Here is a 25,477-nt window from a genome sequence, read left to right on the forward strand (position 1 = left end):
GAGAGAGAGAGAGAGAGAGAATTTTTAATATTTATTTTTTAGTTCTCGGCGGACACAACATCTTTGTTTGTATGTGGTGCTGAGGATCGAACCCGGGCCGCACGCATGCCAGGCGAGCGCGCTACCGCTTGAGCCACATCCCCAGCCCATTTTTTTTTTTTAAAGAGAGAGAGAGAGAGAGAGAGAGAGAGAGAGAGAGAGAGAGAGGATTTTTTTTAACATTTATTTTTCAGTTACGGGGGACACAACATCTTTGTTTGTATGTGGTGCTGAGGATCGAACCCGGGCCGCACGCACGCCAGGCGAGCGCGCTACCGCTTGAGCCACATCCCCAGCCCCCCAGAGCCATTTTCTAATTGTTCTGTTCTAGCTCCTGTGTGGACTGGAAGATCCTATCAGGCCCTCCATGCCTTTTAAAACTAATTCTGACTTTGTCTTATTTCTTCACTGATTACTTCAGACTTCTCAGGTGGTGTATCCCCTCCTACCCAGGTACAATTACCTTGGCCAGGTGCTGGCCACTCCCGATAAACCTCTGGTTTCAACTAGTGGGAGGTGCTAGTAAGGGATAGAAGGGTGGAAGCCTGACAAAGTTTGGAGTACTTCTCTCCACACCCACCTCCTCCCTTCTCACAATGGCTGACTCCTCCTCTAGTTCCTGTGGAGAGGCAGCCTCTTTTCTGCTGCTGTGGCTCCAGCTCTCATCAGACTCTGAGAACATCCTATTCTTCAAAATATCATCACAGCTTTCATTTCATTCTAGAAGTGTCCTTATAGAATACAATATAGAAAAAGAGCAGAGAGCAGAGGTCTAGTCCATGTGAACTCTGGGCCACCTAGAGAGAGCAAGAAGAGAAATGCAATCCAGAAAAAGAAATTAGTGAGTTTCCATTACTGTAACAAATACCTGAGATAATCAACTTATAAGGAGGAAAGGCTTATTTTGGCTCAGAGTTTGAGAGGGTTCAGTCCATGTTTGGTTGGCTCCATTGCTTTGGGCCTGTGACTGCACATCACAATGAGAGTATATAGTAGGGCTAAACTACTTACCTTATGGCTTGGAAGCAAAAGATAGGAAGAGGAAGGGACTGGGGACCCCCTATGCTCCTCAAGGACATGCCCCCAATGACTTTAAGACCTACCAATGGGCTCCATCTTTTAAAGGTTCCACTGCCTCTCAGTAGCACTTGCTGGGGACCAAGCCTTTACCTCATTGACTTTTGGGGACTCTTCAGGTATAAACCATAGTATAGAATATATAGTAAAGAATATAGTAAAGGTCTTCAAGAAGAGTCAGGAAAACATTCTGTCCTGAACACCCAAGAAGAATGCCAAGAGGGGTTTATTGAAAATATTATCAAACATTGCAAAAGGGTCAAGGAGAGATGAGCCAAAAATAACTACTGGATTTGTTAGGATTCATTATTTTGGTAGTATTTCATTATTTCAGTAAACAATTTAAAAAGTTTAAAGACTAAACACAATTTTTTTAAAAAGGGAAAAAGATTTGAATGAGCTTCTCACCAAAGAAGATATACAAAAGACAATAATACCATTAGTCATTAGGGAAATTCAAATTAAAGCCACAGTGAGTCACTGACACAGTCACACTAGAATAACAATTAAAATTCCAGGCTAGGCCAAATATTGGCTAGGATGAAAAGAAACTGGAACCCTTGTGCATTGCTGGTGGAAATGTAAAATGAAAAATGGTTTGACAATTTCTTAAAAAGTTAATATGAATTTAACATATGCCCCAGCAATTGATAGGTATCTACCCGAGAGAAGAGAAAATATACATGCACACAAGAACATGTATGTTCTAGCGGATCTATACATGATAGCCAAAGGAAACATTTAAATGTCAGTCAGTGATTAACAGTGATAGATAAAATAGAACAAAATGAAAACATGGTGGGCATGCTATGTAATACTACTCAATAATAAAAAGGAATGAACTACTGATGTGTGCTATAATTAGGACTGGTCTCAAAAACATGCTAAGTGTAGAAGCTAGACCCCCAATACAAGATATTGTACATATTCTATAATTCCAGTTACAAAATGAAATGTCTAGAAAAGACAAATTTAGAGAGACACCCAACCTGGGGTTGCCTAGAATTGGATGTGGGATTGAGTATTAACTACAAAGAGGTATAAGAGAGCTTTTAGGGTGATAGAACTATTTTAAAACTGAATTGGCATGGTGGTTGAATAATTCTGTAGCTCTATAAACCATTGTTCCCCCTTATGTGGAGTCAATTTTATAGTACATAAATTGTACTTCCATAATTTTTTTCTTAAAAAAAAGTAAACAGGGTATTTTCTGAGAGAGAGAGAGAGAGAGAGAGAGAGAGAGAGAGAGAGAGAGAGAGAGAGAGGATAGATATATGATATATTTGGGGAAGTAAATGGAAATAGAAACATTATCCATGAACTAACAATGAAGTGGTTTTGTTGTTGTTGTTGTTGTTGTTACTATTTTTGGTACTGGGGATTGAGCCCAAGGGTGCTTAAACACAGAGCCACATCCCGCAGAACTTTTTATTTTGAGGCAAGATCCCATAAGTTGCTAAGGCTGGATTTGAACTTGCAATGTTCCTGTCTTAGCCTCCTGGGCTGCTGGGAGTACAGCTGCTGGGATTACAATTGTGCCCAGCGAAATTCTCTGGTCTATTTTGTCTGAGAATTGGTCATAAGATTCCAGAGGAGTTCTGCCCCATAACCTGGAGGCTAGCAATGCTGCTCAGAGAGACCAAGAAGAAAGTTGAAGCAGAGAGATCTTGTTGGGTTTCCCTACCTAGTCTATCACCAAGTATGCCTTTGCAATTAAATCTCCAAAAACACCACAAAGAACAGGGTTAAGAGAACTTCCAAATAGATGAACATGTAAAGGATCCTGAAGGTTGGTACACCTCCATGCCCCTCCCCCCATTTGTCCACCTATTGATCTATTCACCATTATCCTTTGTAATGTCTTTTTTTTTTTTTTGAGAATTTTAACATTTATTTATTTTTTCTTAGTTCTCGGCGGACACAACATCTTTGTTTGTATGTGGTGCTGAGGATCGAACCCGGGCCGCACGCACCCTAGGCGAGCGCGCTACCACTTGAGCCACATCCCCAGCCCTGTAATGTCTTTTATAATAAACTAGTAAATGTCAATAGGTGCCTCCCTGAGTTCTGTGAGATGCTCAAGCAAATTAATCAAATCCCAGGAGGGGGCTGTGGAAACCTCAGTTGATAACCAGTGGGTCAGAAGTACAGGTGAGACAACCTGAGGCATGTGAGTGACATCTAAAGAGGAGGGACAGTTTTAGGAACTGAGCTCTCAACCTGTGGGACTTGACACTTTTTCCAGGTAGTTTGAGAACTGAATTGGATTAGAGGAGGCCCAGCTGGTGACCCCCATTCCAGAACTGATTGCCTGCTTACTGGTAGGAAGAATCCACACACTTTTTTGACCATCATAGAAGTCTTTATGTTGATTGTGGTGTGAGAGGAGAAGAAAATAGTCTTTTTTCCCCCAATGCAGCTATTAATCACTATGATAAATTTAGAACATTATCAAAGCATTGCAGTAGAAAATCAGAGTGCCTGTGTCAATCTTCCAAAAGCTGGCTGTAAGATATTTAGTTATGCCCTTAACATTTTGATGTGATAATCAGTGTTTATGGACAATCAAATATATCTGTGAGTCCTCACTGCTTAGAGATGAGGAATTTAATCCAACTTTCAAACATAAGGGTAGGAGTTAGCTTTTGCAAATGGTTATGTTTTGCAAAGTATGTTATGGAGGACTTGATATTGACCTGAGAAATAGAACCTACTGTCAATTGAAGGCTTGTGAGAACTTATACAGGGATGAAATTAGGAATTAAAAGAGAAAGAGAGACATAGAGAGTAAACATGTTCTTTTTAACAAATCTGAAATTTAACAAAAACAGACTGTGTACTGGGCAATAAAAGACGCTTCAATGAATTCTAGAGAGTTAATGTCATGCAAACTATATTCTTTTACCATGTTTTGGTCAGATTAATTATTTGTAGATTGAAGAATCCATTTGCTGCTTAAAGCAGAAAGGAAATAGGTTGGGAGGCTGGGAGTGTAGCTCAGTACTAGAGTGTTTGCTGGGTTCAATCGCCAGCACCTCTAAAAAAAAAAGTAATTAAAAATGATAAAGAAAGGAATTAAGTTGGTTTACTCATGAACTGCTGAGAGGGTTGAACACAGGGAATTTGTAGGATCAGCTTCTAAAACCTCAGATGAACAGAGCTGCCAAGGGAGCTGCTGACTGTCAGGATCACAATGAGGGGAATCAGGTGCCTTCCACAGAAGCAGTATTGCCTGCAGAACCACACCCCATCTACCTTGATTCACATTAGCAAACAGAGGTGTCCTTTGCCCTGCCATCTTCTCCATGTAACTCTTTTCCAGGTTCAAATCTGTGAATTCATCTGATTAAAAGAATATAAATTATACCTGGACCCCTAGCTTTTGGGTTGTGTCAGTAGTCAATTGTTGCCTCTCAGCTCCAAATTCATCTAACAGGCTCTGTGTTAATGCACTGGACTTAGGGGGATCTCCTTTGCAGTGATGCTAAATTTTGTCAGTAGAGGGCGATAAAGGGATATTGCAGAAAGAAGGAGACTCCTCTTCCTGATTCCAGCCTGTGGTTTTGATTTTCCTTTACTCCTGTTGCACGGTGAATTAGTAGATGAGTATGTGAGACCAGCACTGGTGCTTTGCTGCAGTCATGCATGCCTAGAGAATACACTCTTTTAGTGATCTTGCTGCCCTGGGGTAGTCTGATGATCACCTTGCTTTGGTTACCTTGATGGGGATACAGTGAGCCCTGGACCTGACACCCAGAGCAGCACCCTATCTTGCATTGTGCACCTGAATTCGATGCCAATATCTATAGGATGCGATAAAATTAGTAGTCTTTCGAAGATTAAATTAGAAGTTTTAGAGGGAAATTTATAGTTTGGGGATGATTTATTAAAAAAAACAAACAATGCACATGAGACTCTGGATTCAATCCCCAGAATTGCAAAAACAATCAAACAAACAAACAAAAATCAGAAAACAATAAAGACTGAAAAAAATTATCTAAACATTAAATTTCAGAAACTAGTTCAAGTGCAGCAAAACAAAGAGAACAAGAGGAAAGGAAATTACAAAGATAAAGGCACAAACCAATGAAATAGGAAGCCATATGAAAAGATGGGCATAATGGGGCAAGATGGTAATCCCAGTTGCTGGGAGGCTAAGACAGGAGGAGTACCAGTTTGAGGCCAGCCTGGGCAACTTAGGGAAACCCTGTCTCAAAAAGGAAAAACAACAATAACAAAAACATAAGATTCAAATAAGTAATCATAATGAAATGAACAAGCAGAGAGTAATAACATAGACAATAGAGATTTTAAAAACTAGATGAATGACAAAAATTATCTAGGGCCAGTCAATTCTCCAAATGAATTATTATTTCCAGTGCTAGGGATGAAAACTAGGGCCTTGCACAGGCCAGGCAAGCATGCTAGAGCTAAGTTACACCCCCAGCCCTCCAAGGAATCCTACCTCAAATTTTAGTTTTATTCTCCCTGACACTCTAGTTTTTTTTTTTTTTAAAAATAACACATTGCAATTCAACTTATCAAATTTTAATATATGCCAACTCTATCAAATTTCTTAGCTTATGCATTCCAAACATATCATTTATACACATAAAATACATGCAGGCCCAGGGGCAAGAGGTTCCTCTTTGTGCAAGATTGTTAACTTTGGTTGTTCATTTTATATCATGGCTGAGAAAAAAAAAAAACATTCAAAGATGGTTGATATTTTAGGTTCAAGATCTAAAAAAAAATTTTCATTGTCTCCTGAGTTTTGAAGTAATTGAGAAAGCTGCCCTAGGTTATATACAGTTGGCGATTAGCTTTTTGTCTGATAAAGTTAATTGGAGGATGTTGTTTTATATCTTTGGACAGCCAATACTTCAACCCTGAGTTGGACTTTCTAGAGACTGGTCTAAACTCACAAGCAGATACTCATAGGGCTGTCAGAGTGACTTAGAATATTTCTATCAAGTAAAACACGGAGCTTTCTGTTCAATGTGAAAATATTTTTTTTTTAGTGTAAGTATGTTTCAAATACTGCATGGTATATATTTATGCTAAAATATGCATTGTTTATCTGAAATTCAAATTTAACTGGGCCTTCAAAGCCCTGTCAAACTCTCTAGTTCCATCTCACTATGCCTCCAGCTCTTTTTGCCTTAATTCAGCGCCTTCAACATGGCCAGCCTCCCTTCCCACCCCTCACGTCTAGTCCTTAAGCCTTATCTTCCCCATCATCTCTATTAGCTTTCTTTGACTGTAATACTTGAGATAATGCACTTATTAAAAAAAAAAAAAAGGTTTATTCTGGCTTACAATTTTGGAGGTTTCAGTTGATGATCAGTTGGCTCCCTTGCTTTGAGCCTGGAAATAACCAGGTGCTAAACTAGAACTAGATGTGCCATCGTTGGTTCCCTTCCAGCATGTTGCACGATTTCTATCATAACTCTTTTATATTTAGTGGTTTACATGTTTATCTCCCCCACTAGACTCCCTGAGAAACAATTTCTGAATAATCGACACCGAGCACCAGGCACCAAAATAATAAAAACGTATTTAATGAATAAATGAACTTTGGGTTCCACATATTAACCCAAAGGTCTCCTCTTTAAAAGAACATGAACCGGGGTTGGGGGGTAGGTGTCAGGGATTGGGGTGAAGTTCCACACAGTGTCTCTTCTAAGCGCTGGGAAAAACCATGATTTCTTGGTTCAGGATGGAAAAGGTTTTTTTTTTTTTTTTTTTTTTTTTAGTCTTATTTTTTTTTTGGTGGGGTTCTTTTTTTTGTCTTTTTTGGAACTGGGGGTCGAACCCAGGGCTTTGCGAATGCAAGGCAGACGCTTTGCCACTGAGCTACATCCCAGCCCGGAGGAATCTTTATGCACAATAATATTCCAGCTGTCAGCACCGTCTGAGGCTGGGCCTGGCTTCGGGGGGCTGGTCCTCTCTCGCTTGCCTGTCCAACCCGGTTGGTGGATCTCAGCCCACCCCGCAGAGCCTGCCGCGCACGCGCAGACGGAAGGGCGCGCAGCTGCTCTTGCCCCTCAACCCTCCAGGTGGCGCTAGCGATCCCCGCCGCCGCCGCCGCCTCTCGCCGGGCCAGACCCGGGCGGCGCCCGCCGCCTCGCGGACCTAGGGTCCGCCTCCGCTGCGCGGAGGGCGTGGGCTCTCGGCTCCCGGAAGCGGCTGCCGCGGCGCCTAGCCCAGCGGGCGTCAGTCCTCCGAGCTGCAATGCGCGGTGCCGGGAGGCTGTGACCTGAGCGCCGCGGCCCAGCCGGGGCCCCTGAATGGCGGCTCGTTGAGACGGCGGAGGCGGCTCTGGCTCCTCCGGGCGTGGCGTGGCGGCGGCCGGGGTGATGCTGCTCAAGCTCTTGCAGAGACAGACCTATACCTGCCTGTCCCACAGGTATGGGCTCTACGTCTGTTTCGTGGGCGTCGTTGTCACCATCGTCTCCGCCTTCCAGTTCGGAGAGGTGAGTAGCGGCGCTGCCGGAGCCTGCGGACGCGCGCGGCACCCGGCTCCCTGCCCTGCCGAGCCCCAGGCGCCCGCGCCCCGCGCTTCTCCCATCCGCCCTGCATCCCCGGGACCGGCCCCACGCTTGCGGTTCCCCGAGGCAGCCAGAGCTCGCATCTCCTCCCCGGCACGTGCTCAGCATCTAGGGTCGATATCTGTCCAACCCACAGTGTCGGGGAAAGACGCTGGTTCTGCTGAGTCCCCCTCCTTCAGGTACCGTCGCCAGGGTCCTCCTGTCATTTGGCGCTCTCCCTCTGGCCTTGCCCTCCCTATTGAAGCTCTTTCCCCTAGAGTTTCTTTTCCCGTTTCCTTGGCGCTCCTAAATCCTCCTTCCCTTCCCGGCCTCTTCTTCTATTTCCCTCCCTTGTTGCCACCCTACTAATCTTGTCACCTTTGACAAAGCACTTTATTTTCTTCATCTCTCTGTTAATCCCATTTCTTCCTATATCTCAAAACTTTTGTTCAAGAAACCTGTTTTATTTCATGTGAATTTGCAACGGGGAAAAGGTACTGGTCCCAAATTCAAAGGACTTAGCTGTGAGAATATTTATTTTATTTTATTTTACTTTTTCACGTTTGCTTTCTTATTTTGGACAGCAGTATGTCAGCTGATGCCTGGAGGCCCTCATGGTAGCTGTGTGCACCCTGATGTTAAAGATCTATTGGCTACTTCAAAGGCCTCTCCAGCTGAGAATAGGGCCCTTGTCATGTGGCAGGGACTGGGTAACTTGGACTCCTGCCCCAGACCTCTTGGTAGCCACACAGGCCCTTGGGTCATGGGATATGGTAATAATTTAAATCACATAAACCCTGCCTTTCCTGATCTGCTCTCATTTACTGTGCAATAAGTAGTTCAGTTAGACTGTCAAGTTCAGGGGATCCAGGCAACAGGTGTGGGAGCCAGCAACACCCGTGTTCAGTGGGTTTTGTGCCCATTTGGATGTATACTTTAAACGTTTTCTGGATTGAAATAATCCTTTGATCTAGACTTAATAGTTATTTCATTTAATAACGATTGTATTGCTTAATACAGTGTTCTTTGTGGGGGCCTTTTTTTTTTTTTCCTTTTTGCCTCCTGAATGCTAAGCCACACCACCAGCCCCAATAGAGTATTTTTTTTCCCATCTAAAACAAGTGTACGGAAACTATGAATAGGTAAGCATTGAGACAGCATGTGTATGTGACTATAGAGAACACCACTTTTGGCAACAGAAAAATTATATTATCAGGTGGTTTAAAATTGATCTACTTGTTTTAACTTTTTTTTTGTTAGAAGATTGCAAAAGGTTTTAAAATTAACAGAGTGTTTTTTAGAAATGCCACATACACATTTGCTTAAAATATACCCATTCTGGATTATTAGCTCCATAAGAAAAGGTGCTGTGTAAATAATAACTGTTAACAGTAGCTCAAATATAGTGTCAGATACTGCCAGTATATGCAGACTATTTAATGTCTGGCTGAATTATATGCATGCTTCCAAGTGTGTACTTTCAGTATGTATTTCTAGAAACTACCAAAAGAGAGAGAGAGAGAGAGAGAGAGAGAGAGAGAGAGAGAGAGAAAGAAAAGGAAGAGCCTATAGATAAGAATGAGAGAGCCCTAGACTTGTAAGTATAGAATAGCTGCTTAATGTTATCTACCTGTTGACCTTTGTTTCATGTGTTATAACTTAATGTATCTATGCGCAGGTAAGAGTCTCATAGCTTTTGGATGATCTTCTTACTCTGATTAATTTTAAGTTAGCTATCAACTCCCTTGCATTATAAAGGTAACTTAAGCATACCAGTTGTTAGAATTTTTCATCTTTTATACCTTTTTTCTTTTTTCCTTTCATTCATTTATTCACCCTCCCCCCCAAAAAAAAGACATTTGTCACTGTTTTGAAATGGCCAAAGACCTTAAAATTTAAACAGACAAGAGAATGAGAGGCAAAGAACTTCAACAGGTGGCGTGGAAAACAGGCAGCTGGCTGTGGTTAACTTGTACCGCAGAGTAGAAAAGAGGAGATGCAGGATTAGGCAGATCTGGGTTTGAATGCTGGCTCCAGGTAATGATGATCATGATAATAACTCACACTTTAACATAGGCCTTACCAGGTCATTTAATCCTCATACCAACCCTGTGACATGGATACTATTATATACCCATTTTACAAGTGACAAAACAGAGGCATTTGCACAAGTTAATGCAGCTAATTCATGCCAGTGATGAGCTTCAAACCAAGGCAACTTGGCTCTGAGGCTGTTTACATTACTGTTTCTCAAACAGACCAGGATCCTTCTTGTCTAATCTGAAAAGAATATTTAAACTCTCTGAGCTTCCTCATCTTTAAAACGAAGGCAAGAATATCTTCCTTGCAGGGTAGATACTGAAGACAAGATCTGTGTGTAAAGAACCTTGAACAATTCATGGCATGTAACAGACCCTTATTAAATGGTAATAGCTACTGCTACTATTGGTTATTATTATCATCATGAATTATTTTATGTCCTCAGTCCTTATTTTGAAATATACCCTGAAAATAGAATGCTTTGATCATATAGTTAATAATACTGACTTATTAATAATTAATTATAATGGATTAAAGGAATAAGTTTATTGTTAACTATGAATTCATTATCTTAATTCCCTCTTAGTGTAAGAAGTATTGGTTGCTATGTTTTGAGAAGCCATTTGTATACTTACTCCAAATTTTATAATCGAGGGAGGGAAGTATATAAAAAGCATCTAAAAAAATTTTTTTCCTTTAGTTGAGCCAAGTGTTTTCTAGAGAACCCTTGGGAACTCTGATAAAACAAAAGTAGAACTGGACCCAGAGGTGACACTCCACAGGATAGGCCCTGAGAATTGGGACTAATGGTCACAGAAATACATTGCCTTGGGGTGAGGGTATCAGGGAGGAGCTTGTCTGTGGTAAACTCCTTGACTTAGGCAAGTCATGTGACCTTTGGGAGCCTTAGTTTTCTCATTTACAAATGAGAGCACTAGATTGACTATGCTCTCAAGATCCCTTTTAGCTCAAAAATGTCTGATTTTAAATATTCATTCTATCTTAATTGCCATTGTATATATTTTAAGACGTATTTTTGAGGTAAATAATTTACTTTGAGGTCATGATTTTTTAGTTGAATTATTTATATGCAAGTATACAATTTCTTATCAGAAACTTCTAGAAATATAACATTATAATTAAACCTCAGGGTTGTGGTTGTTGTTTTTTTTGTAGTGAAATATATGAATATTCTCAGTGAGGAAAATACAATCTATAAATAGCCTATGTCAGTTTTGGTCAAGTTTTGCCACAGACAGGTTCATGTTAGGTCAAGTTTCCCTATAAGGGACAAAGCCATCTTTGGTGTGCAGGGCTTTTGGATTTCAGGATTGTGAATAAAGGATTATAGATACCCGTGTACATGTACATCTGTGTGCCTTTTGTGTGTATATATAAAATATGTCACTCCCTTATGTGAACTAAGTGTGGAAACAAATATCCCCAAACTGACTTTCATAAGGAGGTCAGATAGATTCAAATAGAGTTTTCTCCTACCAGATAGTGCTTTTCCCCTGGCTTCTCTGCACTCTTTTGCTTGCCTCTTTTCTATCATCATTTTGGAATAATAAGATACTGTCATTCAAAGGAAAAGAGGATTTAAAAACTGGGTATAGCTCAGGTTACCTTTTGCCTCGGTGACTCATTTCTCACACTGGTCCAATTTCAAGAAAGAAAATAGTTATCATGTTTGTATTTGATTAGTTAATTCATTAAACACACATTTTGAGCATATTCTTGGTCCAACACAGCAAATAGATGAAGTGGAAAGAGATTTAGTCCGAGAGGGAACAGTCTGGCCTGATCCTAGCTCCAGCACAAACTGATTCTCAATGGTTCCCAAATTGAGTAACTCCCAGCTGCCTTGTTGGTTGGGATCTTCCATTATTATCTGTTTTATAATTTCTTTTTGGTGGAAAAAATTTATTGTTTAAAAAAATTGTGTTTAAACTATTAGAGTATATACCTAAGTCCCTCCCCCATTTTTGGTTTAATGTTCTGCAAGTATATATTTATTGGGTGCTTCACATTAAAAGCATAAACTCTCTGTAATATTATGGCATTAGTATTACTGAGAAAAATGCTAGGGCCCACTAAGCATTTTTTTTTTTAAAGAACTCTTTCTTTGGGGGGATGTGGGAGGGATACACAGCCCAGCTAACTACCAAGCAGGGACCTTATTCTCTGTTGCATTCTTAGCACCTAGCAAGTGACTGATCAAATAAATACCGGGTGAATGGATGGACATATGAATGAATGAATTTTGAACATTCTTAACCAACATCCTTTCAAGCTCATTCCCAGTAAAGATAAGTTTTCTACTGTGATTCATAGTGTCTGTAGTCACCTTTGATTTTTCAAATATGATTGATCTGATTATAACTTGCTCATTTTCATGCTCTGGAATCATTCATGTTTTGGTAACTTTTTGAAAACTGGAGGCCTGCTGTTAGAATGTCCATAGTAGAGTGCAAGGCACTGTCAGAGATGTAGAGGCTTTGAGCTTCTATATGTTGAGCCTCTAGCTGAGATGAGGTGACAGATGCATGAGGACTGAGTAATGGTATAAAGGAGGAAGTAATTGAGTGCTTGAATAGGTTCACAGAAAGTGCTTAGAAAGGCAGCAGAAAAAGAAAATTTATGGGTTGAAACAGTTTAGAGGAGGCTTAGAGACCTTTACAAGGTGGCACAAACTTTAGGGAGGCAAGACTATTTTAGGCAGTAAGAATATTTAGGAATAATTTGAGTATAGTTTGGTAATATCATAAAAGTTTATGACCTCTCTTACATTTTGAATTCCCAGTGGTTAAAAATTGTTGTTGGTGTAAATTAACAGTACTAGGTTGCAGGTGGCAGACCCAGTTCAGACCTGGCTTACTAATAAAGGTGTCTTATTAGCTGGTATGATCAAGGATATAGTGCAAGTCTCTGGCAGAATTGGATTGGGGATGCTCAAATGGTGTTGTCAGGAATCTCTTTTTGTCCTTTGTCCTGAGAAGTAAGCCAAAGTGGAACTGGCTCCACTTTGGTTTACTTCTCAGACAGGCTTTTTCCATATGGGAGCAAAGATTGTTGCTGGCAACACCAGCTTCTATTCTGCCAGTTTAGTTACTGCAGCAGCAGGACAATTTTCTTTCTCATTAGTTCCAGCTAGACCCAGAGCTGCCTGCCTAGCCCAGAGAGCAAGTGCCCTTCTTATACCCTTGTTACCACCTGGATCATCGCCAGAGCTAGGGGACTGGGCGAGGTAGACTCTCAGAACTGAACCACATGAGCTGAGGATGGCTTCCCACAGGATAATTACAAGGCAGTTACTAAAGAACAGGGCAACAGAAGTCCTAAACACTGGCTTGAGTTGAAAGCCATTTCCTTTTCCTGGCCTTAACATTGACATTAAGTCTTGTGATAGTTGTTAGCCCTTTACCTTGTTGCAAAAGATGCAAAAATAGGTTGTTTCTATTTTTAATATCTTGTTAGTTGATTCATGAAACTTGTATTCTCATATGCATTTATTAATATGGAGTTTTGCTAAACACAGTTCATTGTGTCCTTGTAAATCTTTCAGTATTAAATCAATTCATAATTTAATATGGTGATTTGATAGTAGCATTTGACCCGACTTCTTCTTAGAGGTCTAAATATTGTTCATTTTATTAATGAATTTTAGCATGTTGTGAGAGAAAAACTTGACTTTCTACAGCATCTGGCACTCTGTGGGTCTGGAAATTCCCCCTCCAACTTTCTTCTGCAAGGCTATCCTCCCCACTCTGCCTTCATTCATTGTGCCTTCTCAGTCTTAAATGCTGGGATCTGTAAAGCTCCATACATACCTACCACTCTACCACCTTGTGACAGATGGTACATATTTATCATGGTCCTTTTTTTTCCTTGAGTACAGACATAATTTCAGAATAATTTCTTTAGCAGTCTGGGATTCCTTCAACTTCTGAGAGCTCTTCAGAAGATGGTTAAAGAACTTGTCCAAAGGCTCAGTGATCCTTTCCTGGTATTGGCCCCATTAGGCCGTAGAGCCTTCCTGAATGATCCCCTGAACAGTTGTGTTGTATGGGGCAAGATTCTCTTATGGAAGAAGAATTGGTACGTGACACACTGAGTAGGTACATTGCTAATAGGCCCTCAGTTGGGCCTATGGCATCTGTTATATGTCTAGATTATACAGACTCCCGTGGTCACTTTAAATCACAAAGCATAATATCCCTTCAGCAGTTAGAGTGGTTACTCTCATGGCATGGTGGAACTTAGAGCTTAGGTTGGCGCTTCTTGCCTCCCTAGCTGCGTGGTACAGGCAGGAAGCCTGCAGTTGAGGGGAGCACAGGTATATGGGTACAGAAAGAGACCTCTGCTGGTGCTTCTCTTTCTCAGTTACCTGTTTATGATCCTTCCTGTGAGTGCAGAAGGCAAAGAGGTAAGGTAGGAAAGTCCTTCCTAAACAGATATAGAGCTTTCTGGGATTTGTACTGACTAAGCTTGCTCCTCCTGAGGGAGTTCAGAGGGCATCCTAGGTGACCATACCTACCACCCTCCCTGGGGCTGATTCTGTTGTAGTGACCACTACTCACCTCAGAGCAGGTAGCCAGGTAGCCTTCCTAGTTCTTAAGTGTGACACAAGCATGGTCCCATCTCCATGGACCTATAATGAGCTCTCTTGGTGATCCTGTTGAACTCTTAACTGGGCTTGGGTGGGGAGGAGTCGTCAGGGAATAGGAGTCATGGGATAGAGTCAGGGAACGCCATCTGATTCTGAAAAGCCTCTAATCTTCAGCCCTTGGACCTGTGATTGGGATGTTTTTCACCCTCCTTAGAGAACTTGGCATCTTGGTCCAGCACTTCCCTTTGGAATGTGATATCTTGTGTTTCTGTGCCTCAGAGGAAGCTTTTAGTTTTCCATGCCCAGCTTCTCAAGGCTACTACCAGTTAATTGAGCTTGCCTACGAGATGAAACTTGCCATTTCTGTACTGAGCATCCTGAACCAAGATGGAATCTCTCTTATCTTCAGGTTCCTGTGCCCAGCAGAGTGTCTGGCTTATTCATTCATTCAGTGAGTACATGTTTGTCAAGCTCTGAACCAGGCCCCTGGGGGTATAGCAGTGAAGGAAGAAGACATGGTTCCTGCTTATGAAGAAATTATATTCTGGTTGTACAGCCAGACAGTAAATGCTCCTTCATTACAGTTTTGGGAAATGATGCAGAGAAGTAGAGGGTATTGGATGAGAGACTTGAAGTGAGAAGTCTTTTCTGGTGGCTGGGGTCAGGAGAGGCTGTTTTGGTTGTGTGAGCTTTACTCTAGAGGGTAGGAATTATTGAGGCAGAAGACAGGAGGCAGGTGTGCTCTAAGCAGTGGTTCTCAGCTGGCAGTGATTCTGCCCTTTCCCCACCCTCAGGATATTCCACAATGTCTAGAGACATTTTTGATTGTCACAGTTGGGCATGGGATGGTATTAGTGCTACTGGCATTTAGTGGGCAGAAGCCAGGGATTCTGCTAATGTACAGCCCCCAAAGCAAAGAATTATCCAGCCTAAAATGTCAATTGTGTAGAGAGACTGTGCTGTCTTTCCACAAGGAAATAATGTGAAGGCTTTGAAATCGGGGTACATTTGAGGAGGTAAATGAGGGCTGTTGTGTCTAAAGGTTGAAAGCAAGGCAAAATGGATCTAAGGTGGAGTGCATTTGGTGGTGCCCTTTTCCTAGCACCTGGTAGATTAAGATTTTTAGGACTTCACTGTTGGTCCAAGAACAATGAATACCAATAAAGGTTATTTTGCACTAGCATCTAGTAGGTGGAACCCAGAATACCACCAAATCTTCTGTGATGCATAGGGCAACCCCCACCACAATGATCAGGCCCCATATATTGATGATGCTCAAGTTAGGAAATCATGAATTAGAGAGCCAAGAATGGCTGCTGGGTGGTCTACAGGAGCCCTGTACTAGGCTGGTGGAAGGGCATAGAAAGAAGAGAGATTTGCAAGGTTTAGTAGGCCCAGACATCTTGTATATGTTTGCCAGACACTTCACTAATATCCTGAGATACAAAAGTAAACAAAATAGATAAGTTCATTTGTTCTCCTAGACCCTAACTATAGGTGCTTGTGGGTGTTTGTTGAATGAATACTTAGGGGCATCAAAATTTGTTTTGTTCACTAATTGTCATGTAGCCTAATGAGGAAAGATGTATTAAAAGAGGTGTCTAATGTGTACAAGACACCTTGCAAAGTGTCTCATGGAAGATGTTGAGTAAATGCTAATTAGGCACCATATGTCCTCTCTCAGGAGTGTTCTCCTGGTCATGATGCTCATGAAGACAGAAGTCAGGGACCTACCCTCTGGGCTGATGCCCACCTGGTGATCTTTCCCTAGAGATAGCAAAGAAAAAAAACCCCACAATATATTTGATGTGACAACAGAGGGGGTGAGTGCTTGATGAATTTAATATAGCTTGCACTTTATAATTACACTGTAGACTGTCTCTCTCATTTCTTCTAAAATGTAACCTATATAACTAATGGGTGATATATATTCACAATATATCTTTTTATATTTATCCAAGCTTGAAATAATTTGTTCCCATCTTGTGATCCAGATGCAGTATCTTTAGCAGGTGATTAGTCAGCCTGTATGATTCATATGTGCACTAAATTAAACAGGAAAAAAGTGATCTTCAGAAGTGTTACAGACTTGATTGTCACAGCTGTGATGCATATTCAAGTCACACTTATGCAGGGTGAAATGTACTCTGTGATCAGACTAAAAGTCACATGGCTCACTTTAAAATTACTTTCTAAAATTGTTTCTTATTTTAGGATTCTAGTTTATCCTTTCCCCTTGATAAATCGCCCCGCCCCCTTTATTACCTTTTCCTTCAATTTCATTTTTTCCTTCCATTAATACCAAAGTCATAAATCTTTACCAAGGTTTCGGAATCTGCAACAAAGATTTATGGAGGCGTTTACTCTGAGCCAGGTTCTCTGTTTCAAACTAGAGACACAGTTTCTTTCTGGTTTTGAAAAAATCTCAATCCAGACAGGGAGATGGGCAAGCAAATGAATAAATGAAGTGTCTAATGCATATAAGACACCTGACAAGATGCATTGTGGGACAACAGCAGGGATGAGAGGATGAATAAATTCAGTAGCTTGAATGATGATGTCAGTGGGGACCGTGATCAGAATGTAGAAAACAGCACACAGAAAAATGGTAGAAATAAAAATGGAATGAGACAAGAGAGCAGCAGCAGAGATGGGTGACTGACCCTGGACCAGCAGAGCATCCTCTGCAGTACAAACATTTTCTGGTTGCTTCAGGAAGACTCCAAGCTATCCCATCAGCTCAAGAAGCTGTGAACAGATCGTCAAACAGATCTGTATCTATGCTTCTGTGGAGCAGTTGTGGAGGCTTTACAGTCACATGGTATGTCCTGGGGACCTGACAGGCACAGTGACTTCCATCTCTTCAAAGAAGGAATGAAACACATGTGGGAGGTTAATGCAAATAAAAATGTTGATAAGCAGATTATTTTTTGCAGAAGGGCTTGGTCTCCTGTAGCTGGGAGAATCTCCTTCCGGCCCTGTTGGAAGAATAGTTCTTAGTTGGGGAGAAAGCCTATGGAGCTGTGATCTCTGTCCACTTCTAGGGCAGTGTTGTTTCAATATGGAATAACACTGCCAGTGACCAAGCAGCCACAGCCTGAATCAATGATGTGCTTCAGTATGTGCTTAGCCCGCCACCCAACACCATCGTGTACTACAAAGCACACCAGAAACATCAAAATCCCAGGCAGTCTTGGATCCCAAAGTCTTCTTTTTCAAAACCTCCAGAAGCTGTGTCAAGCATGACATGACCCTCTTTCTCTCTAGATGACACCATCATTGAAGTCTCGTATTTTTTTTGGCATGCTCTCTGGAAGATCCTTCTGTTTTGAACGAGAGGAATTAGAAGAACATTTTATGCTTTAAGAATGGACTGACACACATAGCAACTATAGTAATAGCTGAGATCACTTAATGATGCTAATCTTGAAAAAATTGTGATAAATGAAGTTGAAGAGAGAGACTTGGGTGCCAGGCAATCTTCTCTGATGGAGTGACATCTGCGCTTGTTCTGAAAGGAGATGGCTAGGAAGGAAATAGGATCCTTTTGGTTTTTTCCTTTTAAAGTGAAAGATACCATGGGTGTAAAGGTGTATATGAGACATTATCACCTGAAGAACTTCAGGGTTTTGGGGGTGGTAAAGAACTGAAGCTGGAGAGGCAGATGGGAGCCAACTTAGGACTTGCTTATTGGATGCTGCTAAGGAATTCGGTTTCATCCTGAAGGAAATGGGACCATCAAAGGATTTAAAGCAAGGGAGTGATGAAATCAAATCTCTGCTTAGAACAATTATCCTAGAAGTAATATGGAAGATGAATTGCAATGGAAGAGAACTGGTACCACTGTCACTACTCACACTCTTGCTCTATTCTAACTGTTCTCCACACTACAACCAGAGCAACATTTTAAAAATTGAGTCAGATTACTTCATGTCTGTTGCATATAGTAGAAAATGTAGACCTTTTCCAATGGCCTGCATAAGGACCTATAAGTGTGCCTCCTGCCCCTTCTGAGCAACCTGTATCATGTAACCTCTGTGCATCATGTAACTTTCCACAAAAATGTTCCATAACAAGTAACCTAAAATTTTCTGTCTTAAAGCAGGAGCAACAAATTAAGGCTATTTTTTATGTGGCCTGTAATTAATCTAAGAATGATTTTTTTTTTACATTTGATATGGTTTTAAACATTAAAAAAATAGGAATATAAGAATTTTATGAAATTCAAATATCAGTGAACATAAATTTTGTTGGAACTCAGCCATGGCAGTTTGTTTATCTGTTGTCTGTAGCTACTTCACATTTTGCACAATGGTAGAATTGAATAGTTGGGGCAGAAACCATGTTGGCCTATAAAGTCTAAGATGTTTACTGTTTTGCCCTCAGAAAAAAATTGCCAGCTCCTGACTTAAAATGGCAATTATTTGTTCCCTAGGATGTGCAGCTCAGAGGCAGTCAACCCATCAGCGTGATCAGGGTGGGTTGGTTGGCTCCGTGCCATGTCCCTCTTCCTCCTGGGACCAGTGGGCCAGCCTGGGCTGACTTTCTCACAGAAGATCAGGGGGATACTTGCCAAGGCTCAGGCACACAGCTGGTGCAGTCACCTTGTTTTTGATCCTTGAACACATTTTGCTTGTCCTGACTTGGGAGCTTTGCACTCGTTGTTGCATCAGCCCATAGAGAGCTCTGTCCCAGGTCATCCCTTAACAAGGCCCTTGCCGTTAGGCAGTTCTGAGCTCAGTAACACCTATCATCTGGAACGGATCTGAAATTGTATGTGGATATGTATGTTTTCTTACTTCGTGTCTTAATTTCTCTGCATTACATTTTAGATGTAAGCTCTGTGGGAGTGGAGGCTTTTCTTTCTTATTTATTCACCTTTGTCTCTTCAGCTTCTGGAAGCCTAGAAGCTCCTAGAAGTAAGCTGAGTGTGGAAATATTTTTTCATACTGTCTAAATATGGAAAGGTCACATGTGGAGAGAAGTTTCTAAATTTGAATGTAAAAGAAGATATGTGAGTTTACTTTGTGTGTGTATGTGTATGAAATTTTAGTAGACTTTATATTTTAGAGCAATTATAAAGTACAGAGAATTCCCATATACCCCCTCTCCCCCAGCAAAGTCTTCTTTATTTTTAACCTCTTCCAGCAGAGTGGTATACTTGTTAAAATTGATAAACCAATATTGGTAGACTTTTTATTAGCTCAATTATTTTAAGATTCATTCTTTGGGTTGTATGGTTCTATGGGTTTGACAAAAACATAGGCAAGTCTGTCTTTACATTGTTGCAGAATAGTTTCTCTGCCCTGCTGAGGCCCTGCCCTATGCTCTACCTGTGTATGATTCCCTCTTCCCCCCCCCTTCCCCCATCAATCTTGTTACTGTGTGTACAATTGTTCCTTTTCCAGAATGTGATTTAGTCGGAATCATATAGTATGTAGTCTATCCAAATGGACTTCTTTTACCTAGCAATATTTCTTTTGGTTTCCTCCATGTTTTTTCATGACTTGATAATTAATTTCTTTTTGTCCCTGGATAATGATCCATCATGTGGATGTACCAGTTTGCTTAGCCATTCACTTATTGGTGGACATCTCGATTGCTTCCAATTTTTGGCAATTATGAATAAAGCTGCTATAAACATTTGTGGGCAGGTTTTTGTGTGGACGTAATTTTTCAGGATTGGGTAAATACCTGCTGAATAACCCTGAATCCTGTGGTAGGCCTAGGTTTAGCATTTTAAATACTGCCAAACTCTTCTGAAGTAGCTATACACCATTTGTATTTGCATCAACAACGAATGGGAGTTCCTGTTGTTCCACATTTTCGCCAGATGCCAGTGTTATGGATTTTGGCTTTTCTGTTAGGTGTGAGTAGGATCTCGGTTTAATTTGTAATTCTCTAATGATATATGATGTCGAATATCATTTCGTATGCTTATTTGCCATCTGTATGTTGTCTTTGGTGAAGTGTCTTCAGATATTTTTTCTCATTTTTTTAAATGGATTGTTTTCTTATTGTTGAATTTTCAGAGTTCCTTGTATATTTTGGACACCAGTTGTTTCTCAGACATGTGTTTTTTACAAATATTATCTCCTGGTCTGTGGCTTATCTTTTCATTTACCTCAGGAGAGGTGCTAACCTAGATGTTATAGTATTTTTTAAATTTCAAATTTCAGCTATTCATGCTGGTATATAGGAAAGCAGTTGACTTTTTTATGTTAATTTTTTATTTTGAAACCTTACTATAATTGCTTATTAGCCTCAGGAAACTTAGTTATTCATTGGGATTTTCTTAATAGACAATCACTTCATCTATAAACAAAGGCAGTTTTATTTTTTTCTTCTCAATTCTCTTTACCTTTTATTGCCTTGTCTTGTCTTACTGAATTACCTGGGACTTCCCTGTATGATGTTAAATAGGCATGATTAAATTCCATGCTTGTCTTGTTTCCAGTATTAGGGAGAGAGTATGTCATTTCTCATCATTATGATATTAGTTATAATTTTTTTGTGGATATCCTTTTTTTATTTGAAGAAATTTTCTTCTATTCCAGTTGCTGAGGGTTTGTTTTAATCATAAATGTATGTTAGATTGTCAAAAGCTTTTTTGTACATTTATTGGTATGATTATACAATTTTTCATCTTTAACCTATAGATGTGGAAGATTATGTTAATTGATTTTTGGATGTTGTACCAGACTTGCATAAATCCCACTTGTTCATGGTATATAATTCTTTATATATACTGCTGGATTTTATTTGATAATATTTTATTGAGGATTTCCACATCTGTGGTCATAAGAGATACTGGTATATGATTTTGCTCTTTAGTAATATCCTGGCATTGTTTTGGTAGTAGGGTGATCATGGGCTAGGAAGTCTTCCCTTTGCTTTGGTTTTCTGGAACAGATTGTAGAGAACTGGTATCATTTTTTCCCTTAAGTGTTTGGTAGAATTCACCATTGAAACCATGTGGACGTGGTGGTGTCCCCCGAACTCTTTAGATGGTTATTAATTATTGACTCAAATACTTTAATAAACATAGGCCTATTCAAATTATTTATTTCTCCTTATGTGAGTTTTGGTGGATTGTAACTTTCAAGGAACTGGTCCATTTCATTGACCCATTTCAATCCTGTGGGTACAGAGGTGTTGATAGTCTTCCTTTATTCTTTTGAGAAGAAAGTATTATAATGATTTCTTTATGTTTCTTTAAATTTTGTGGTAAAACACATATATCATAAAATTTGACATTTTAACCGGTTTTAAGTGTGTAACTCAGTGTCATTAATTGCATTTACAATGTGTACAACCATCACCTGTTTCCAAAACTTTTTCAATACCTGAAACAGAAACTGTAACCATTAAGAAATAACTTCTTTCCATCCCTCCCTGGAGCTCCTGTACCCGATTCTACACGTTCTGTCTCTGGGTTTGTCTGCTCTGGACACTTTATGTAATAGAACTGTATAATATTTTTTGTTGTTCTGGCAGATTCTGCTTGCTTTTCTATGTTTCTGTGGAGAAAGAAAGAGTAGAGCTGACTGTCACACCATTACACTGACATCTATGCCTCCAGACTGATATTTTTGTTGTTATTTTTTTATGTAATATTTTATCACTTTATCCCTTAATTAGTCCATAATTCTTCACAAAGGAAGAAACTGTTATGATCGTTACTCTGTTGTCAGACTCAAAAATAGTGACACATCATGTTTATGAGTTGACTGATTTAAGCTCTTAAATATTTAACTATTATTTGAAAACATAACTTTTAGTAGTTTTATAATGCTTATGTAAAGGTGCCATAATTTATTTACTCAGTTTCCTAATTTAATTTTATATCATTTTCATTTTTATAGTGATGGTGATTTTATCCTACTTACAGTGTTTCTGAGTGAAACTATGATGATTTTCTTATCATGTGTTTCTGTTAATAGAATTAATCAGAGCGAAAGAACATGAACATGATCATTTCTTAGGTCCTTTGGTGTCCATATTGTTAATAATGACCTTGCAGCTATTATGTTAAAAAATACAACATTCCTTCCACCTAATTTATGACTTTCCAGCATTTCATATTCATAAAAGGTATATTTTTAATATGCCTTTCATGGTATATTTTTTAAATGTTTTATCTAGGTGATAGTATGCAATGAATTTTTTTTGTTAATGAAGCTAAATACAATCAATATCACAAACAGAAATTGTATAAAATTTTATTTCATTAACTTTTTCTTTTTTAGAAAAAAAAACTTTTTAAAAAATTATTGTGATAGCATATTTGACTTGCTGATTAATGTCAAAGATGGAAGATGATTAGTAGATAATGCTTAATGCTTAGGAGATATATAATTTATTTATTTTTGCAGTGCTGGGGATTGAACCCAAGGCCTAGAAGCTAAGCAAGTGTTCAATCCCTGAGCCACACCCCTTTCCCAAATCTTAGAATCTTTAAGATACCTTGGTTTTTCTTTGCTCTTGAAAACTAAACAATAAATGTCTCTTCATCATTTTACACAAATAAATGATTAATTTGCAATAGGGACATCAGCTGTGTGAGGACCTGAGTCCTGATTTCCACTTCATGCTACTTATTCAAACACTAATTCATCTCAAAAGCACTCTTCTAGACCCTAGACCATGTCTACTTTTTGGAATTCTTTGTGGCATTAGACAACATATTTGTTAAAAAGTTTTTGTAAAGAGCATGAAGTGGAAATCGGGACTCAGTTCCTCACACAGCTGTTTCTTTCTAATCATATTTGATTAAAGAAGTAGGTTTTCCCAAAACAAAGTAGCTAAGTGCAGTAGAACACAAGTTAAAAATAAAAAACTGACCCATTTCATGTTAGGAGTTGAATGGTTATTAAAACTGAGGTGACCTGAGTGTGGTGGTGCACACCTGGAATCTCAGTAACTCTTAGGAGGCTAAAGCAGAAGCATTCCAAGTTCAAGGTCATCCTGGGCAACTTAGCAAGACCCTGTCTAAAAATAAAAAATAAAAGGGGCTAGGAATGTGGTTCAGTAGTAAAGTTCTCTGGTTCAATCCCCAGTACCAAGAAAAAACAAAAACACAACCAACGAACTACTGCAAAAAACACTACCACTGGGGCGATTTCTCCTCTTCACATAAACTAAAGGAACTGATCCAAATCCAAGACTTTCTTTTAGTGCCTCTTAATATAAAACAAATTTTGTTTTCAGAAACTGGGAAGACTATGTTGTGATCCAGGAACACTAAACTTTTGATCATCAACATAGGAAATATCATCAGAGTTACTTAGCATTCTTGCTGCTTCTAATTGGAGAGACCTGACTTCTTGAATTTCATAGGGCAGCATGCTACATTTCTGCTGTGCTAAAAAGTTGAGAAAATGTGCTTTTACTAGGAGACAATTTTATATGCTTGTATAGGTCTAGGCCTGCTGTTAACTCTGTGATTCTATCCTTTATCATAACTATTTTGAAATGGATCTGAAAGAAGGAAGTTCTAGAGAGAAACTTTAGAGTGGTGAGCTGTTCCAAAATGTTTGCCTTATCAAACCAGTAGGCTTTTGTTCATTTATTCTGAGAGTGGTTGTTGATTTTGTGCCAGGCACTAGGGTTCTTGGAATAAAAGTAAAAAATCAAGTTCTTGGCTTTGAGTTGCTCTCAGGAGCAGAAAGATATTTTGTTTTTTTTAATTCATGAGTAAAAATTGGACCTATTAGGTACCACATAATGATGACCATATACATGTTTACATCATATAAAAGCTTAGACAAATATTTAAATAATAATATTTTAAATTACACTGTAGCATTGTAAATGCTGCTTTTAATAGGTGAACAGTTTGACTATATTAAGTATTTTACTTATGACAGTAGTCTGGTAAAGCAAATGATATTAATATTTTACAAAAGGAGAAAGTAAGACTAGAGAAGTTCTCCAGGTTTATATTACTGATAAGTATGGGGTTTAAATTCATATCTTCTGATGTAAATCTTGTGATCTTTGCATTGTATACCAGCCCCCCCCCCCGCCTTTTTTGTGGTATTGGGGATCAAACCCAAGGCCTCACATATGTGAAGCATGCTCTCTACCACTGAGCTACACCATCAGCCCAATTCTCCTTCTAATAATTTTACCCCTCTTTTTTTTTTTAAATCAGAAATTCTTTAATACCAAGAATTACAGGGCTGTGTATCATTCACCATTATCTACCATGGCATGCATTTCATTCTGATCAGAAAAATCTTTTTTTTAAAAAAAAAGCACGTCCTAGTTTTACAATTTTAAAAAGTTTTTATCTGGGAGTTTCAGCAAGTGTGTGTGCTGAGGGAAAACATAAATTCATGTGACATTTATAAACACGCTAGAGCGGCAGTTCTGGGTCACTGAGTAACAGATAAACACTTCAGCTGCGGATTTGGTTGAATGGCTGCATTCATACATGTGCATTTGACAAAGCTAGCTCTGTGAATAAGTGTCAGAGGAGCAGCGTGGGCGTGAGAGGGCGACACAGAGTTCAGCCTTGCCATTTGGTAGCTACACACTTGGGAGTGTCACCACCTGGTAGCAAGCTTACTACCTTCCTCACAGCAGGCAATTGGTGTAGGAATTCAGTGGCACGGAGCACCTGGCTTGAGAGATTGGGTGCAGGTGTGCATGTGCCCTTTTTCTGTTGTCAGGAAATTAAGACTGACTTTGGCTGCCATTTAGTAAAACTGACCAACCACTGATGCTGAATGCCATGATGATTCCAATGGAAGCTTGAAAGTGAGAAATATTTTTAATGGGTAGAACAAACTAGCTTTAAATGATATTTGCAATTCTTTATCAATAATACCTTATTTATGTGGTACTTCTGAACATATTTTCATAAGTAGTTCATTGAGTCTCCAGTTTTATTAAGAATCACCTTAGTAGCAGAAAAAAATAAGTACTCTGAGGAAAATAATTTAGAAAGGAGGTATCTGGGGGAAGAGCTCTAGGTGGCAAGTAGGAGAGATTTTTGAGGGCCAACATTGTATCTATAAAAAAGAAAAAAAAGTCTCATCAATTTCCTTTTTTATTTTGTACCAGAAATTAATTAAACCCACATCCCCAGCACTTATCTTTTTTTTTTTTTATGTTTTTTTTTTTTTTTCTTTTTGAAACAGGGTATTGCTAAATTGCTTAGGCCTTGCTAAGTTGC

General features: G+C 39.5%; 1 protein-coding gene and 1 pseudogene across 1 annotated transcript in view; both read left to right on the forward strand.

The window, feature by feature from the left end:
• The first annotated feature begins 7,238 nt into the window (after positions 1-7,238).
• Gnptab (N-acetylglucosamine-1-phosphate transferase subunits alpha and beta) overlaps positions 7,239-25,477 on the forward strand; it is a 74,631-nt gene continuing 56,392 nt past the window's right edge. Inside the window, exon 1 of the mRNA XM_026397098.2 lies at positions 7,239-7,592. Within this exon, the coding sequence (XP_026252883.2) occupies positions 7,476-7,592 (117 nt within the window). The 5' untranslated portion in view covers positions 7,239-7,475. The remainder of the gene's footprint in view (positions 7,593-25,477) is intronic.
• LOC113189397 (eukaryotic translation initiation factor 4E type 2 pseudogene) lies at positions 16,825-17,541 on the forward strand (annotated as a pseudogene).

The sequence above is a fragment of the Urocitellus parryii genome, chromosome 5 (genome assembly GCF_045843805.1).
Source record: "Urocitellus parryii isolate mUroPar1 chromosome 5, mUroPar1.hap1, whole genome shotgun sequence".
Taxonomy (NCBI): domain Eukaryota; kingdom Metazoa; phylum Chordata; class Mammalia; order Rodentia; family Sciuridae; genus Urocitellus; species Urocitellus parryii.